This window comes from Nannobrachium achirus (assembly GCF_963921795.1).
Source record: "Nannobrachium achirus genome assembly, chromosome: 1".
Classification (NCBI taxonomy): domain Eukaryota; kingdom Metazoa; phylum Chordata; class Actinopteri; order Myctophiformes; family Myctophidae; genus Nannobrachium; species Nannobrachium achirus.
The window spans coordinates 58,866,116-58,885,972 of NC_137810.1; the positions used below are offsets into that span (position 1 = coordinate 58,866,116).

The window sequence follows — 19,857 nt, forward strand, 5'->3', positions numbered from 1 at the left end:
GGGGCAGAAATATGCAAAAAATAACTGAAATTGAGGTTAAAATAAATGTGAAATCTAGCAATATTATGAAGACAGATTCTCTAGACTCACACACACTGGCTCCCTCAGTTACTTTCGCCTGGTTGTTATTCTCAGCGATGAACAATTCGTATTGTCATATGATTGGTTGAATCTCGACAGACGGTATGGTAACGACCAATCACAGACCCGCAACGTCACACGTGACTCGAACAAGCGCGCAGCTATGAATGCTGGGTTACATCCGTCAACAACAACATAGTATTCTCTCTTGTACATTTTACACGAAATAAACCAAAATAACGACTGTTACTGTAGATGAAACCTAAACTGGAGGAACTCGGAATTCCCTACGTACTATTACTCGCTTGCTTTTAAGGTGAGTATTGTTTTCTATTAAACCGATAGCAGAACAAGGCTAGCTAAGCTTGCCTTTCAGCTGAGCTATCGCAAATATTAAAGCCAGCTGTTTTACCCAAGGCTGATGATGATGGCATAATGGAAGACTACAAGTGGTGGAAAAAGTACTCAAATGTTTTACTCAAGTAAACGTATAAATACTTAAATGTAGAACTACTCACTTACAAGTGAAAGTCCGTAATTCAAAATGTACTTGAGTAAAAGTACAAACGCGCTGGTATCAATATAGGTCTATACTTAAAGTATATAATGTAAAAGTACTCATTGTGTGCACAATGTCCCATTTCAAGTTTTCAAATGTATACAAATCCTTTGAAAATAGCAGATCTACAAGCTCACAGTGTGTCACATAAAACTTTTACTTACAGTACTTATGTACGGTAAATCTACTTAGTTACTTTACACCACTGCAAGATTATACTAGATATTTAACAGAGTCTGACTTGTGCTTTCGTATCCTATATTAAAGCAAAAAAATCTCAATAAAATACATCTAATGAAGATAGTCTTGATCCAAGGCTAGCATAATGCATGAAAAGTTTAAGAAACACAGGATTAGATATTAATTTCCTTTGTGGAACAAATTATGTGTGTTATTTATTCTAGACCATTCTGTGAGTGTGGAGATGTTGTATGTGTTAGTTATTCTAGACCATTCTGTGAGTGTGGAGATGTTGTATGTGTTATTTATTCTAGACCATTCTGTGAGAGTGGACTGTGGAGATGTTATGTGTGTTATTATTTATTATAGACCATTCTATGAGTGTGGATATGTCGCAGACCACTCTGTTGGAGGAGGTGGTCCAGTGGAGTCAGGACACCTGTCGCCAAGAAATGACATCTGTGCTGCCCAAACTTACTATATCCTTTAAAGTGCTGACTCACTTGACGATAGGAATGAATATACATGAGTGGTTCTCAACCAAATTATTATTTTTTCTTTTAAGATTTGTTTTTGGGCTTTTTATGCCTTTATTTGATAGGACAGTAGGCTGACAGGAAATGGGGAGAGAGAAGGGGAATGACATGTGGCAAAGGTCGTCCGGCAAAGGTTGTCATTAGGCAGAAAATATGAAAATAGCATGTAGATCTGCTATTTTCGTAAAATATAACCGTGTTATACAAAATGTAAATGCCTCAACTCTTAGTGCTCGTCAGGGTGGGGGGTCCCCAGTTAAAATATGATTGTTTTGGGGGGTCACAGCCTGAAAAGGTTGAGAACCACTGCACTACACTATCCACCACAACACAACCAAACATTGTGGGGGACGGAGCGGAGGGGACAGCAAGTTGTTGATGTTTGGGAGCCCAAACTTGCTGGTCTTCCAAACTCAGAATCTCTTTTTGTTCCTGGCAGCTTTTGCCCTTATAAGCTTCAGGCAGTGCTAATGTACTTGTCAACCACTAGGGTGGAAGAGTTGGGCGACCAGATCACCTGCAACCTCAGCTGTAAGAGACTCACATACGCTGACAGTGTTTGCATTGCCCTCTAAGTCACATTCCTTGTTGATTTGAAAGTTGCTCATATGAGAACTGTGGAGTTCTGTGAAACCAAAGGCTTATTATTAAGAGGATGGGTGACCCCAATCTGTCCATAGAGATGCTGGTGGTGCAATATTGGTGCGTTCTATGGATGGAATTGTGACTTAACGGCTGCAGTAAAAATGCAAACACCCTCTGAGTTGCTTGCGGCTGTAGATGTAGTTATATTGTGTGTATTTATAAACTACATGCTCATAAAAATATCAGCAGCCTTATAACAGCTTTAACTTACTGTGGCATGGTAACACTTGCTGCATCAGCATTATATGAATTTTTAACTGTTGAAATATAATAATTGCGTTCCTTAGCTGTTGCTACTCTCTGCATCATAAATCTGAAAGCTGGGAGGATCATATACGTAAGTCAGTTCATTATATGCTCGTAAGCTTGTGAATCAGCTATTTCTGCAATTTTCTTAAAGTATAAAATTATTAAATATGTCCGTAATTTCTTATTTATTTGTCTTAGTTATTTGTCATACAGTATCTGCCATGTGCAACTTTTGTTCACAACTTTTTTCATATGCTCCAATTTTCAATGCCTAAAAACAATTAAATCGTTAATCGCAATTATTTGTATGACAATTCATGGTCAACTTACATTTTGTAATCATGGCTGCCCTAACTGTCTCTACTACAGGTATACTAAAGGTTATCACAGATATGTTCCTCCCTCATATCGGTCTCCAAGAGCTCGAGGAGGCCTGTTTCTCCAAGGTCTTACCTAAGGTGAAGAACATCTGTTTCTCATACATTTTGTGGTACTCCTTTGGGAATAAATGTCAATGTAACCATCATTCTGTGTGCGTAAATAATGTATATACAGTATATGACCAATGTGTGTGTATTCTAACATATTATGCAGGCCGTGGAGATGTTTGATAGCCTTTTGAAGGAGATCTCAAACCAGGTTGGAGAGCTGTCCAGTCAGAACACAGCACTGCGTGCCACACTGAGGAATGTTCTACAGGTGGTGTTATACTGTTGCTTTATTCTATTTACATGTAGTGAGCAGCTGGGCATAAATGTGGATCGCTTTGGTCTAAAACACACATACACCTGTATATGCAAAGTTCAAATATATACCGTAATGTTTGCCTTAGACTACTCTAGAGAACATTCACCGGGTCACACCAAACCTTTTTCTTGTGTTATCATGTAAAACCTAACACGCCCGATTCATACAGTACTTAGTCACGCAACCGTGTCGTGTGGTGAGAATAACTGACCTGCAAGCTCACAACTAGGGATAGCCAACGGTTAACCATTACCCGGTAAGATCGGTTACTGGTAACCAGAATGGCTTGGAGCGATCGAGGACCGTCCTCCGCTCCCAATTCCGCTCCTGTTGGGGCCGCGAACCACATACATGTACTGCGCCTCGCTGACAATGCTGAGACGCTTACGCTTACCGGTTAAGAACATTTCTCCATTTGGCGATCCCTACTCACGTGTTGCGGACACAACGCATAGTGAGGTTAAAGGTCTGCTATTCTTTGACACATTGCGCGACAGAGCATAAACTAGGCTTCACTGTGTGAAAGGAGTGTTTCTTTCTCAAAGAGCATTTGTAATTGGGTATTTCTGTATATTCCAGGCAATGGTGCAGATAATAGAGGCGATGTCCGCATGTGTGCGCCACGTGTGCTCATTCGAGAGAATTCCCGATCTGGATACTATTCGCACTTTACCCTCTTGTATCCTTAAAGTCCTAAGGGATACCTTCCAGCACTGCAAGGTAAATGATATAGTTCCAGGGTTTCCTGCAGGAAAAAAGCTTGGTCAGGTTGGTAGGCTAGGGGGGGGACTCTGGTGTGCACGCTTTGCACACGCCGCCACATTTTATTAATTAATTAATTCCTTCATTCGATTAAATTAATTCCTTTAATTTTGATGAATTCTTATTTTTGCCCTCAACATAGGAGGAGAAGTTGCTTAAACAAACACAAACGCAAAAGTATAGTTTGTTTTGCACGTTTAGGAGGAATTTTGCATAATTTTTAACCAGACTCTTGTCGGGTGCTACAGATTTTAGGCCGTGTGGCCCGCCTGGCCAATAAAGCGCTGCAGGAAACCCTGATTTCACAAAATAAAGTCTTGTAATACGCACAACTTACATTAGAACTGGTGCTAGGTTGAAAAAGCCAGTCAGAGGTAATGATAATGAATGTAAAAAAAAGTCCAACATGTATTTATTGGTGAAATGGATGTTTTTCTGACTTAAATTGTACCTTACTGAAACATGCTGTATGTTTTATAATGCCCTCGACAAAGGCCCTTTTCATCAATAAGCTAATCGCAACGTTTTCTTTGCAACCCTGTGTTTGTGTTGTGCGTGTGTGTGGGTGGGTGGGTGTGTGCGCGCTCGCGCGTGTGGGTGCGTTTCTTTAACTCTTATTTAAAACAACATATCTTGTGTCATCCTTTCCTCCAGGAGAGTGAGGTGGTGTATTGTGGCCGCCTGTCCCTGGTGTCAGACATGCTCCAGGCTCTCTTCAAGGAGGCCTACTCCCTGCACAAAGCTCTTATGGAGCTGCTGGACAAGATATGCTTGGACACCAGTGCCTCAGAAGAGGAGGTGTCTGATGTTGTCACAGGTGTGTGTGTATGTGTGGACATGCATGTGCACATGTGGCTGCATGCACATAATGCCCACTCACAGATGGATAAACCTCCATGCTTGTGTTGTGTTGGCCTGCCACAATTATTACATAATCTTCTAATCACAATTAGTTGACATACCGGTAATCGCAATTATTTTGTCATAATCGTTTCCATGTTGAAAAATGTATATATTTTTTCAAACATTTCCAAAAATAGTGGAAATAGTATCGCGGCGCGTTGTGAGCTTGTAGATCGGCTATTTCTACTATCAATGTTCTTTTTTTAAGTATAAAGTTGTCAAATATGTCAGTCATTCCTTTGTATATTTAGGTTATGTGTCATATCTGCCATGGGCAACTTCAAACAAAGCCTACAAGCCAAACAGAAGTGTAATTGTCAACGACAAAAACACAATTAAATCGTTATTTGAGTGACAATTAATCGTCATGTAAAATGTCATAATCGTGACAGCCCTATGCTTGTGATAACATAACACAGTAGTACTTATTTGTGTTCCTATGCCACCACACATCACTTGTTGTTTCATCAAAGACGCTTGTGTTCTTTTCCTCAGCGATTCACAGCCTGCTGGATATCTGCTCCGTCATCTCTGAGCTGGACATAGCACTTCATGCCAACACGTGGAAATTCATTATCAAGTTAGTAGTGCTGCCTGCTGCCACTGATCTTGGCACTCTCTCAGATCCCCATGCCAGTGACATTGCTTTTGTTCTACATCAGGGGTGGGCAACTTTGATGATGGAAAGGGCCACTATATTTCCACACTCACGCCAGAGGGCCACATTGCATATATTGTTACTGTCAAGCAAAAACCTCTTATCTTCAGTAAGAGTAGCAAAAATAGCCGATCTACAAGCTCAAAACGCGTCGCAGCGCGACGCGTTTTGAGCTTGTAGATCTGCTATTTTTGCTACTTCTGAGTTGGAATCTTGAATTATCTTTTGTTATTTTTTAATTGGAACCCTGAAATCTAACATATTATTTGCATAATTTCACATGCATTTAGTTATACTTATGTAAACTTTATGAACTTAATTACAAATACATTGGACGTAAAAAAAAATAATACTACTAGTCATTAAAGTGGGTTTGCATTTTTGGAATTGTAACAGCTGAAATCAATAGTTAATATCAGTATTCTGATATTAACCTGAGGGCCGCATTAAGTGAAGGTGGGGGGCGCATGTGGCCCCCGGGCTGCCTGTTGCACATGTATGTTCTACACAATGCATAGACTGGGAGAGGTTTTCATTTATTGATTCAATCTTAAAGGGATATTTCACTTTCAAAAAAATATTTTGTCAGTTTATTGTCTAATAATCAGGCTTTTTGGGAACTCCCCAGATGGTTTTTAAGTTGCTTCATTGAGTATTTAGATATTTGATATTCATTTTATCAGACACGACACGCCTCCTTCCTATACAAACCTATTGTAACTTCAAACTCCATTTTAACCATGATAGATTAATCAAAAACACCCGTTCTTGGTTCTGGTGAGTCATACTGTCCTCCTAATGTGATGTGGCTGTGTTTTTTCAATTACATTTTTCATTTATTTTTATTTTACATTTATTTTGGAAAATGAAAAGAATTGAATACAATACAAATATTAAATAAAATACATTCTGATGAAATGAATATCAAATATCTAAATATTAAATCAAACAACTTAAAAACTGTCTTGGGTATTCCCAAAAGCCTGATTAGACAATAAAGACCAACATTTTTAAGTGAAATATCCCTTTAAAGTTTCCGATTCGATCCCCTGCTCGCGCTGAATGCTTACCTCTGCCGTTGGTTTGTGAATGTGTACCGCATTACAATTAACTGTGTATTTGGTGTGTGATTGTGTACATTGCGAAGTGCTTTGAATGGTTGGAAAGACTAAAGGTGCAATATACAGTAAATAGCAGTTCCATTTACCTTTTTACCGTTCCTGTGTGCACTGTGCAGACAGAGTGTGAGGTACCAGTCGTTGGTGGAGGAGCATCTACGTCACGGTGACATCAGCAACAGTCTGTGTGACAACCTGCTGGCATCGTTTGACAGCTGTCTGGAGCTGGCTGAGCAGATCAGAGAGGCTGGCCTGCAGGTAGGAATACATGGTCATAACCATAACTATATTTTTGGAAAAACGTGCAAACATTTTTGCAAGTCTTTCAATATTCTTACTTTACTTTACTTTTACTTTATTTGTTTATTTAGACAGGACAGTACCAGTTCATGAACACAGAGATATTGACATATTGCATAATACAACATACAAGGATCTTAGTGTAAACCAGCCGGAGTTAGCTAAAGCTAGATTTCATCCGTTGTCCTCAGGACATAAAACATGAAACAAAACAGGACTAACAAGAACAAAGAACAGAACAATACGGGGCGAGCAACAACACAACAAAAACAAGGTGCTTGGCGCAACAGAGTGCCTAGTGCGACAAAGTGCCTAGTAAGTTAAAAACCACACAGGAGAGACTAACCTAACAGAGTAATTCGTACAGGCATCAATTATTATCTTATAGGTGGTTACATGTTTGTGATCGTTTTAACCATTGCTTCAAGTGCCCTTTAAAAGCACCGAATGTGGGGATCTCTCTAATTGAGGCAGGGAGCTGGTTCCAATATTGGCAACCATTTATGGAGAGAACATTTTTACTAAAGGTAGTTTTTCTAAAATCAATTTCACCCGATTCTATAAATGCCTTCTAAACCCTTCTAAGGTTTTTGAAAAAAGCATGTTTTTCTCAAACCTTTTCATGTCAAGGACCCCTAGAATTATGTGTTTGGCCGCCGACCCCCGTCTCAAAATATTATGAATCAGAGACCACCCCAGAAGTAAATATTTGAGTTACAAATGTTCACTTTAAAAAAAGATATATTCAAAGATTTGCACACACTTTCACGATTTTAAAAAATTGCAGATCTACAAGCTCGCAGCGCGGCACACAGTGCCGTGCTGCGAGCTTGTTTATCTGCTATTTTTTTAATTGCTAAAATATAATATAATTCCAGGTCTTATTTGATAGTTAATTTGATTCCTGCAGGGAAAATCCTTTATTTTCAGCTTTGGCTGCTAAAGAAAAACACCACAATACAGTAAATCAGTCAAATGTGACCCATTTGTTATGCTGTTTATTCTCAACGAAACAATGAGTGAGGTTTGAGGTGTTAAGCAATAAGCATAACCTGGATTTGGAGAGGGGAAGATTTGCTGATATCGCTGTGTTTTGTTGTCCTGTTATCTTCAAGGTTTAAGGTTAACTTTATTATCCCACGAGGAGAATTGTTTTGCAGCGAGGCTCACATAAAAATAGAATACAAAAAGACAACATAGACAACTTCCACACAGTAAATCACAGTGCTACGAGCTAGTACAGGGAAATGGAAGTTCAAGCAGGTGCAAATGTGCAGCGTGCAGGGAAATAGAAATTCACACCGTACCTCCATACAGTGCAATATCAATCCATACGTGTGCAAATGTACAATGTAGTGCAGAAATTCTGCCATGAAGTGTTAGCTGCCATTAAGCATATCAATAGCACTTACTGTAAGTTGGGACGCGCAATAGAGCATGCATAAAGTGAATGGCAAAGTAAGTTTAACGTCATTTAATGCAATCAGATTTTTTTTTTTGGATGTATGGGCTGTCGAGGACAGAAAGTATTTTTTTGCCACTCAGTAGGCGTTCCTGCATAACTTCCGGGTATGATGATGATGTCACGCGCATACCCTCTATAGCTGCCGCAAACCGTAAGAACCTGCCTGTTCAAAATGTCCAAAAGCTTGATTATTGATATGACTACCCCCATGGAGTTTCCATGCGATAATACAAAATGTTAAAACGGATTCGATAAGTATTGTGTAAATACACAGTGTCTATGCTGGTTTTCATTATAATGGTATAGATGCTAAATTAAAAAAGAAAGAAAAGATTTGTTTTGATGATTAACCGGATGCTCTTGTTGTTTTTTTGTTTGTTTTTAGAACACTGCACAGAGCCCAGAATACAAGCTGTTCCAGAAAACCACAAAGATGTGCAGATTCTTTGCCAACACTTTAGTTCATTACATAAAGGTAAAGGATCAGGTTCTTCCCTGCTTTTTATTTCCTTCAACTCTGATTACACACATCTTGAACTATTGAAATGTGAATTCATCCACACTGCCTTTCCAACAGGAATTCAGATCTTTTCTGGCAAAATATTGTTCCCGCTTTCACCAACTCTACCTCCAGATCACCAGGTAAAGTTTTGTTTAACTTATGAGGCAAAACCAATTTATACCCACATTAAATTACATACTGAGCATTATTAAGATACAGAGTTACTCACGCACGCACGCACGCACGCACGCACGCACGCACGCACGCACGCACGCACGCACGCACGCACGCACGCACGCACGCACGCACACACGCACACACACACACACACACACACACACACACACACACACACTTAATGTGTATTTAATAGGGCCATAGGGAACCTGTGTGTTCGGTAGGTCACAGTAGCAGAGGCGCCTGTTTACTACAGGTTTTTCCCAGCGATGGGTCATATCCTTCCTGTCTGACCATTCACACACAGTGGAGGGCAACAGGCTTGCATGAGATGAAATAAAGAAAAAGGGAATGTCCGCACATGATAATGAACACAAAAGACGGAGGGGCAGTATCGTGTGAGGAGTGGACTTTCCCTTTGTCTTCCCTTTTCCCTTTTCGCTTTTCCTTTCTCTTCACTCGATTATGTTTGGGTCCAGCACTGTCATGTTTAAAGAACTGTGGGCATGTGCATTGCCTACTTTTTTATATATATATATATTTCTTACATAAGAGGGGACACACACGCACGCACATGCGCGCACACAAAAATAGTAAGAGCAACCTTTTTATGAGCAATTCTCAAATTGTTACAAAAATAAAAACATATACAACAAGGGTCTTCAACAGGGGGTCCGGGACCCCTAGGGGGTCCTCAGAGTTACTACAGGGGGTCCTCCTCTTTCTCCTTTTTCATATCAACCACTTGAAGTTGAACCATATCCTCGAACCATATCCATATTCTCAGAACGTCAGCCGAAAATAGCTGTGAGGCGTTGTGAGCTTGTAGAGCTGCTATTTTTGGCTGAGAGGTTTGGCAGAGAGTGAAAGGTTAAGTTTATTAAAGGGGAAGACCACCCATTTTCAATATTTAACTATGTCATTAATATACCTTAGAGGAGTTGTGTGAAAAGTTCCCCTTCTGTGTTGCCTAGAACTGGAGGATTGATTTTGGGGTTTGTATTGCAAATTACAACTTGATGACATCACACATTGTACTTAACAATACAAACCCCAAAATCAATCCTCCAGTTCTAGACAACACAGAAAGGAACTTTTTTTTTTATTTCCACACAACTCCTCTAAGCTAAGGTATATTAGATACATAGTTCAATATTGAAAATGGGTGGTCTTCCCCTTTAAGTATTGACGTTTTCAAGTGGTTAGATGAAGCAGGGGGGTCCCTGCTTCATCTCTCTCTCAGCTAGGGGGTCCATGGCCTGAAAACATTGAAGACCCCTGACATGCAACATTTTGTCTTGTCACACTCAGTAAGTTTCCTCCGAGCCTCAGCGCCCTGGCGATTCCCTCCCCGCTGTCTGAGGAGCTGAACGCGGCTGCACTGGTTCCCATGGAGGCCTTGCTCTCCCAGCTCCTTCCGCTGCGGCCCTTTGCAGAGGTTGCCCTCCGACTTGACCAGCGTGAGTACACGGCAACATCTGCAGTCCATGAGATTGTTGACACACGTGTCGTGTCACTAATTGCCAGGCACAGTGATGCAGAACATCATGGATTTCGGTGGCCAACGTACTGTACATCAGTTGTTCTCAACCAGTCAAATATTAGAGACAGAAATTTGGAAAACTGAAAATAGCCGATCTTGTAGATTTTTTTTTTCACTATAGAACCGTGTTATACAAAATGTAATGCCTCAACTCTTAGTGCTCGTCAGGGTGGGGGGGTCCCCAGTTAAAATATGATTATTTTGGGGGTCCCGGACTGAAAAGTTTGAGAACCACTGGTGTACATCAACACAGCCTGTACTGTATGTTACGTCCCCATTTCCAGCAACCTAGAATAACCACCCATCTCCTTCAGTACTTAGAAGAATCGATCCACACTAGTTGGAAATAAAATATTTCATCCACTTCTTTACACTCATCATCATCATCACCATAACCTTTATTTCAACAAGGAGTACAATTGAGGGGCAAGCCTTCACTTTCAATGTAGATGAGATACAATACAATACTCAATACAATACTCAAGAGTCGTTCATAATTCATATACAGAATAGCAATAAGAAAAATACTCAAATCAGAAGACAGAAAATACAAAAAAAGTTAAAATACTCAAAAACTAAAACGGATAAACAACATTTAAATTTTTTTTTTTTTTTTAAATAAAGAAGTTACAATCTTGAACAAAGTTGTTGGAAAACTATAGCCCTGGGCCTGAATTGACCCAAAGAAGGGAGTGAACTGAGTTGTGGAGTTATTCCAAGCAGATGGAGCATTGTCTGCTACTGACGGAGAATGCTGCCAATAAGGGGGAGCGTTCCTGAAATGGCTTTTTAAAATAACACATAGCGGTGCTTATCTGGCCTGTCAGACAGAGAGGATACACCTGTAAACCTGTGATTGACAGCTGAGCGCCAAGTGACTCACAGTAGTTGGGAGTCTCAGCTCTGACGGGATATTTTTGTTAGTGTCTGCTGCGTGGAACGCAGGGAAAACACTGCGCTGGTAGTTATCAACCGAGTGTGCCAGTTTACGGCCATTGACCTAGTAGGGGTTTTCAAACTTTTTGTCGACTCAGACCTCCCTGTAAATAACTTTTTCATCCTGCACACCCCTGAATTACACTGTTAATTCTTTGACACTTACATCATATTGAGGAAATATCTGTTTCCGTCTAAACTGACTGAAAAATAAATTCATGCTTGACGTTTAACCACTTGAACCCCAGCATCCCTATTCTGGGGGGAAGGTTCACCAAAAATATCTGATCTACAAGCTCACAATGCATCACAACGTGACGCGTTGTGAGCTTGTAGATCGGCTATTTTTGGTGAAGAGAGTTGGGGTAGAAGCCGGGGAAAAAAACACATCAAGTACAGTGCAAATCAGGTCTGTTTTACTAAGCATAGTGAATTGATGTAGTGATATTGATGAATTCCAAATAATATCAGATTATTTTGCTGCACCCCTGGACTGGCACCACGGCACCCTAGGGTGTCACAGCACCCACGTTGTAAAACTCTGACCTAGAGGCCTGTCTTCTGCTGGCTGAGTTAGAATTTCACTCAGGATGTTGCTGTATAGGAGGGCTTGTCCTCAGCTTACCTCTTGTTCATAGTGATGGCTCGTGATTCGTTCAAAAGAACTGGTTCATTGCTGTGAACAGTAACAAATTCGTTCACTTCCTGAAACTGTTACGTTCATGCTTTCGTTCATGCGCACACACACACACACACACACACACACACACACACACACACACACACACACACACACACACACACACACACACACACACACACACACACACACACACACACACACACACACACACACACACACACACACACAAACAAACAAACAAACAAACAAACAAACAAACAAACAAACAAACAAACAAACAAACAAACAAACAAACAAACAAACAAACAAACAAACAAACAAACAAACAAACAAACAAACAAACAAACAAACAACACACACACAGGACGGGAGAGCTGTTCCCGTGACAGACAGCAGTGTGGTTGAGTTGTTTTTCACAAAACAATAGCGCTACTGAACGGTGAACGGTGATCGGTGATCATTGCCGTTAACATGAACAAAATCGTTCATTCACTGAAATGAAGTTTTTCCCACCAATACTTGTTCATGTAGTATGCCAAGGATGATGGCTCTGCTTCCCTTCTGAGATGGAATATTATGACATGATCCTACTTCCAGTGCCACTGTTCATGTTAAGAGTTGTTTGTGGAAATAACGTTTGCCAACTACGAGCCTTTGATGTCAGAAATGGGGGCACAATACAGCCCAACGACCCTGGCAGTCTCTGGCATTATACCTAATAAACATGTCACTTGCATGCGACCCATGTGACTTTCATTGCTGCTGCAAGCATGCAAACCTTCCATTAAAAGGAAATCTGTTATCGGAGTGCTGGCCCACAAGTGCGAATGGCTGACTGCCAACCATACATTACTATATTCACACGCTAGTCCCACTGGTGGTAGTAGCAGGAGGGGCAATGATACAATGATGCCTTCCGCTCTTCCTGACCAACTGCCTTTTATGTTTAAATGCAGGGTTTAGTCCAGAGTTTGAGCTTCCTCATTGTCTTCTGCTGGCTAGCGTCCTATCCCAGCTGGCTTCCCAGCCAGAGGAGGTGATGCATCTCTGGCATAAGGGCAGCCAATTCCCAGAGGATGCTCCCAGGTAATGACTCCGTCATAGCACTAGAATGTCTCCCTTAGGATAACAGGGTTTTGTTTTGATTAAAGTAACTCATAAACTATGTGAGCTGGTCTGGCCAAACGGTGAGTCAAGTCCATGGTAGTGGTTATCAGAAAAGCAGCGCATTTCTTGGATTTGTTAATCAATTCTGAGAAGTCTTAAAGTGATCCCTGACTAATACGACAAATATGCCTTAATACATTATAATTGTCCTCTATAACTACAATGTAAAATTAAAAACACCTCAATTATTTTATTTATTCTAGAAATAGCTAATCTTTCACTCAATAGGGGAAATGCCCGTCGCAAGTTGATGATGTCATAAATGTCAAGTGTGATCTATCCCTATGGAATTTATGGCATGCATGTGAAAATAAAAACAAACTTAATACTTCCTATGGTTAATATGAGCATCAAATCAATATTTCAAATGTGTTTGTGTTTTTTTTTTTTTGCACATGCATGCCATAAAAATGACACATGACATTTATGACATCATCAACTTGCGACAGGCATTTCCCCTACTGAGTGAAAGATTAGCTATTTCTAGAAGAAATAAAATATTTAAGGTGTTTTTAATTTTACATTGTAGTTATAGAGGACAATTATAATGTATTAAGACATATTTGTCGTATTAGTCAGGGATCACTTTAAATTCAAATGTTTAATATAGACAATTTTACAGTGAGTTAAGAGAGAGTGTAGAAACTTGTAATAGATTGTGCAATATACAGTAGTTATTCACTAAAATGCTTCTAAAACGTGTATTTTTTTAGTTTTATTCGTTTGTTATTTAATCGCTAATCTTCAGAATTACCTCACAGGAACACTGATGCTCCTTGGAAATGATAACCAGACCACAATCCGTATCTCTGTACTGTATTCCCAAGGCTCCCACTCTTCCAGGCTGTGCTCCAGAGTTTTCAACGGTGTTGCATCGAGCGACGAGTACCCGTGATGTTACCAGGGGTCATGATGAAGGGTCAGGCCCAGGGCAGGGTCACCCTGCACCACCATGTCTGCGTGCAGCTCTGTGCCAGCGTAGCCGCCCTGCCCCCAGCTTTCTTCCCCACACTGGTGAGGACAACACATTTACAGTTTTATCTCAACAGGGGGAACAATTATGTGAGGAGATATCGGTGTGTTTTGGTTAACGTGGGTGTGTTCGGTTTAAGATTGTTAAACCACTCTCTTGGACAAAACAAAGTCGGTCTGGAGCGGGACCTACATTTGGAGATCACCGAGGAGACATGGGAACATTCTTTAACACCCAAGGGGCCAAACTCGTTCAGTAACGAGATAAGGCCACTAGGGGTCACTCTGCCAAAAGGAGTTGTCTCGTTCCTCAACGAGACAACAAAGGGTTAACTGTACAGCTCTGCGTGCATGCTGTGTGTCCTGTGAATGACCCTAGTCCATACGTCACACTAGAGAAAATGGTGCGACAAGGCTGCATTGATTTCCATTCTAGGCTGAAACATAAAAAGGGCTTTATCTATGAATGAGGTGCAAAGAACGCCAGGGAAGCAGAGATCTGATTGATTTCACGGCGACACTTTACCGCGATGGTCGGCCCCGGTTTGGATTTTAGTTTCGCGAGCGTTTGTAAACAAATGGATTTTCTTCCTCAATCGTCACGAAGCTTCCAAGGCTCTTCAAAATAAAGCGTGAGTGAACGGCGGCAGCAGCAACAGCTAGAAATGTTAGAAATCTTGGCTTCCCATGTGTTAAGGCGCATTCACACCACCAACTTGCGTCTCTTATGCTAGGAACACACTAGGTGCGCAAGCATAAGCGCACGGACACTGCTTTTCTTCTGCTGCATGTTAATGAATGCAGCCATTCTCGCTGGCTGTGAGTGGTCGCTCCACTCGCAGTCACAGCGTTTTTTTTTGTTGCTCGGGACAGGAAGAAAATAAAGTTTACCCATTCTCATTGAAATGCATTGCAGTAAACAACAGTTACGTCTGTCTCCCCAAGCCAACGTCCTAGCATTCATAGCCCGGAGGCTTGTTCTCCGTAATTGGAAATCTGATAAACTCCCATCGTTCATGAGTTGGATCAAGGATGTGCTATCCTTATACCATTAGAAAAGCTCAGATACAACAAACATGCCAGGTCCTAGGTCTAAGTCCCCTTTCATTGAATTAATACAAAAAAGATTGTTAACCACTTTCAACCTGACATACCTATTTTGGGCACATCATAGGCGAACAAAAGGGTAAAAAAAGAAATAGCAGATCTACAGTATAAGCTCACATCGTATCACATAGGGTTGTAGCTTGTAGATAGGCTATTTCTGCTGTATGAAATATTGCTTAAAGGAGTAGTTCACCCCCAAAAAGACTTATTTTCTATCAATTACTCACCCCATGGAGACTTGAACTCATGTATATTTTTTTGTTTTCGTTGCATTCCTAAGCCAATATTTGTATTACCACCAGTGATTCCGGTAGGAGACACAAAGAGTCAACTTTCTGTCTCCTACTGGATACACTAAGGTCTTTATTACCAGTAAGACTCCCTAATTGGGAGATAAGCGACTGTCACGTCGCATACACAAAGATTAGAAGGCAATCGTAGCCAATAAGGGGGGAATATGGGAAATGGGACAGATCTATGTTGATGACATGACTTTAGAGATACTGTGTACCGCTTTATGTGATTTTGGGCAAGATCTGTAGGAGCAGTGTCCAAAAATGCGTTTTGCAAAAATCGGCCTGATGGTGGTTCTAGAAGAGTGCCATGTGAGAAATCAGGGCGGAGGTTGTGATTTGCCATCCAAGGAGTGTGTGTGTGCAAAGTTTGGCATCGATAGGGCCAACGGTGGCAGAGGTAAGAGTAGAGGCAAAAGTGTGACGTGACGTGTAGTGACAGACAGATAGCCGGTGGAGCTTTTCATAGTAACATGCGACCTGACGGTCGCAATTATCATCAAATTATTGGCTCAGGAATGTGACAAAAACAAAAAAATATCCTTGAGTTCAAGTCTGCATGGAGTGAGAAAAAAAGTTATTTTGTTTTCCCACCATTAGAACTGCTGACATCCGTTATAAATATCCTCTAGAGGTGCGCACGTGATGTCAATAAATGACCGTCCGCTCCTGAAAAGAAAATACCAAAGCACCACTGAGGAGATCCATTAACATGCCGATAATGACATTGTTGAGTGTTAATTGGTGTTGTTAAGTGGTTGTATTCTTTCAAACCATTCTGTTTCCCATAACATTATTTGAATCAGCTGCTGTTGTTTCTCTTCAGATTTCCTGCCTTTCATAATGGGCTGTTGGTCTTTTTCAACTTTTATTTTCATTATTGCCATCTGTTATTTTCTGATAACATTCCCTGCCTTTCCTCTCTGCCTCCGTCACAGGAGCGCTGTTTGCTGGAGACGCTGCTGCAGGCTGACACTCACACGGCCCTCCTGGCAACAGACATTTGGTGTTTCATGGCACGGTGAGATTATATGAAACCACTTCATTACTAAGTATTTGTTTAGGCCAGGGGTCTTCCAACGTTTTCAGGCCAAGGACCCCTTAGTTGAGAGAGAGATGAATCAGGGACCCCCACTACCTTATCATAGATTCCATATGCTGTATTTTCATCGTTTGACAGCACAATCATCAGTGTATTTTGGGGGTTTATGTCAATTTGTGTTTTCAGATATTTAACCACTTGAACCGTCAATACTTTACCTTTCACTCTGTACTTAGTCTGCTGTTTTTCCCCTCTACACCAAAGCTCTTTGCTAAAAATAGCCGATCTAAAAGACCACAACACCTCGCGCTGCGAGGCGTTGTGACTTTACTTTACTTACTTTATTTGTTTATTTAGACGGGACAATGCATATTAATGAACACTACATGAATGCAATGTAAATAAGCCGGAATTAGCAAGAATGCTAAATTTCATCCGTAGTCCCCACATGAAGACAAAACAATACATACCAACAAACAGTAACCCTACATTAGGAGAGGGCGCCTAAGAACATACATACAAATACTATTTTTCCTGAACCAAGAAAAAAAAAAAAAAAACAACACATATTACTAACAGTACCCTACATTAAAAAAGGATAGTTAAAAATATACGTACATGGCATGAGCTGTACTCTTAGAACTATACATGGTCACAGGTTTGATTGTCAACTAACCATTTTTTTAGATTGAACTTGAAGGATGGAAATGACAAACAGTCTCTTATTGTTAGAGGTAGGTCATTCCAGATTGAACATCCCTGCACTGAAAGGGTGTTTTTTCCAAAAGCGGTTACCCGGTACGGTACTTCGCAATCCCCTCTAGTGATTGCTCTAGTATTGAGTCCTCTATCAGGCTTCCTTTTTATGAATTCCTTTAGGGGAGGTGGGCATAGACCATTTAGGGTCTTATATATGATACTGACCTGTTTAAATACCTTAAAAGTAGCGAAACTCAAAAAACGGTACCTCTGAAGAATATTACAATGGTGATATGAGTGGGGTTTCCTATCGAATACCTTAAGCGCACTCTTATATAGCTGTTCAATGGGTTTGAGAGTCGTTATACCTGTGCAAGACCAGTTTGTGAAACAGTACTCAATGTGTGATAGGATCATGCATTGGAGATACGATTTAGCAGCACTAACTGCCAAAAAAGGTCTGATTTGTTTAAAGTTCTGAAGGTGAGCTTGTGAGCTTGCTATTTTTGGCTAAAGTTCTCAGAATATGGACTTTAGGGTTCAAGTGGTTAATATATAAAAAAGAAAAAAAAACTTTCTATCACTCAAAGATTTGGAGGACCCCCTCTTGTAACTCTGAGGACCCCTTAGGGGTCCCGGACCCCCTGTTGAAGACCCATGGTTTAGGCAGTGGGTGCTCAGCTATATAAATATAAATTTATAGCAGCACTCCAAAATTAAGGATGCAAGACTGGCTCAGATAAACGTTATTTCTTGAGAACGGTTAGCTCAGATTTTGTCCATGTTCTTAGCTGCTTCCCCTGCCGTTACTGTACTTGCACAATGTTTTTTGTAGAACCGCCGATCCAACCAATATGCCCATATCTCCATATACATGGATCGCGAGGTCGCTTTTTGCCCTTAGGCGTCTTACTGGTTATTATTTATACTCGTTATTCTGGGAAACCTAAGTGTTTACTATTACTCTATTATACTCTGTCTACATAACAGGATGAAATATTAAATTAAACCTGGTCAGGATAGGATGATTTTACGTAATAGACAGAAATATTTCCATTTTCCTGTGATTGTCTAAACTATCTGGCACTGAGTGCCTGGCACAGGACTAGGGGTGATTTCTAAGAATCTGGCAAATGAGAAATTCTAAAGCAAGTCTGCTGAGTCACTCCCTATCTTTTCCCCCACCTGCTCAGACCCCTCTCCATTCCAGACTACCTCCTCAAACTTAGCCACAGTTCCACAGAATCATTCTCATTCTCATCCTACTGTCTCTATCCTGTCGGGCACTTACAGTACAAGTATATTTGCATCTACTCTTCCTTCGAGTGAACTATTTTAGTCAGGGAATTTGAATTAAACCCTGGGAATAAATTCCTTACCAAACAATTTCTTCACCAATGTGTTCGTAAAGGTGTCTAGTAACATATCTAACAAAGATTGAAATTCAACATCCCTAGCAAAATATTTGACAGCTAGGGTAATTCTGGGTCTCATTCACTTGCTATACACTGTACTATAACCCCCCGGCTCCACCGAGCGCGTCGAGCGTCGCGTCAACGTCAACGCAGGGAACGCTCCCGTTTTAATCAATGAAGGGTGCTCCACTGCCGACGTCAACATCCGCGTCGGACGCTCAAATTCGCCCGGTTCATTTTTTGACGGCGTCCGACGCCGGCACGACGCCGTCATTTTGGTGGAGCCCTAGCCTAAGGGAAAAAATTACTCCCAAAAATATGCTTTAAGTAGCATGTTAGGGGTCTAACTAGGTATTTTTAATTATTCTGAATCCATTGCAAGCATTTGTTTTGCACGAAAAACATTCATTGGGACAAAATCAGACGCAAAAAAACGATGGTTTAGTGATGAGTCATCACTTTTCACAAGGTGTATGGGGTCATACACCTTGGGTTGTCTCAATAATGCCTCCCCCTGGCCAGCTGGGGCACCTGATGGAGGGGAAAGGAACTGGTTGGAATAACGTGTTCCTTCCACGCGCTACGTCCATACTGGGGAAATCTCCTCTGTCAGGTGAAAAGAAACAACTTGGACTACTCATGCATTGAAGGAAGCATGAGGTCAGTCCGTTGTCTCCCCAGGCACGGCAGAGGGAGAGCAGAGCCCAGGATTATATAGCTTAGGCAATTGGCACTGAGTGAAAAAATGGGTTACAAAATCGTGGGATAAAAAAAAAGATGCCACTGTAGTTGAGTTTTTTACTGTTGTTTTTACGCGTTGTTGCATACGGTATCCTGTAATTTCATGACCATTACACCGTTAGTTAGCAAACGTAAGTCACTCTGGATGAGACTTGTCTGTTACATACATGCCTAAATAAAAAATGTGTCTTGACTGTAACTGTAATTCACTGCTGATCATAATACTCTTTGTCCTCAGGTACGGGACTGCCGAACTTTGTCTGCACCACACTGTCCTCATCGCTAGTCTGGTGGGTGGATACCATCAAAATGAGATGGTTGAGTGAAAGTCTGTTTAATGTCCTACTGTTGCAGATGTGGCATTGTAGTATGTGTATATATATATTGTCATGTACATTTATCCTATAGACCAGGATT

The 19,857-nt window shown here is 40.9% G+C and overlaps 1 protein-coding gene across 1 annotated transcript in view; it reads left to right on the forward strand.

Moving 5' to 3' along the window:
* Positions 1–1,209: 1,209 nt before the first annotated feature.
* Positions 1,210–19,857, forward strand: part of firrm (fignl1 interacting regulator of recombination and mitosis) — a gene marked incomplete at both ends in the record, with an annotated part of 34,890 nt that continues 16,242 nt past the window's right edge. The window contains 15 exons of the mRNA XM_080730612.1: positions 1,210–1,299; positions 2,299–2,338; positions 2,620–2,708; positions 2,845–2,949; positions 3,577–3,717; positions 4,414–4,576; positions 5,158–5,246; positions 6,562–6,696; positions 8,589–8,678; positions 8,781–8,845; positions 10,194–10,342; positions 12,961–13,090; positions 13,999–14,185; positions 16,482–16,564; positions 19,679–19,730. Of these exons, the coding sequence (XP_080586738.1) occupies positions 1,210–1,299; positions 2,299–2,338; positions 2,620–2,708; positions 2,845–2,949; positions 3,577–3,717; positions 4,414–4,576; positions 5,158–5,246; positions 6,562–6,696; positions 8,589–8,678; positions 8,781–8,845; positions 10,194–10,342; positions 12,961–13,090; positions 13,999–14,185; positions 16,482–16,564; positions 19,679–19,730 (1,608 nt within the window). The remainder of the gene's footprint in view (positions 1,300–2,298; positions 2,339–2,619; positions 2,709–2,844; positions 2,950–3,576; positions 3,718–4,413; positions 4,577–5,157; positions 5,247–6,561; positions 6,697–8,588; positions 8,679–8,780; positions 8,846–10,193; positions 10,343–12,960; positions 13,091–13,998; positions 14,186–16,481; positions 16,565–19,678; positions 19,731–19,857) is intronic.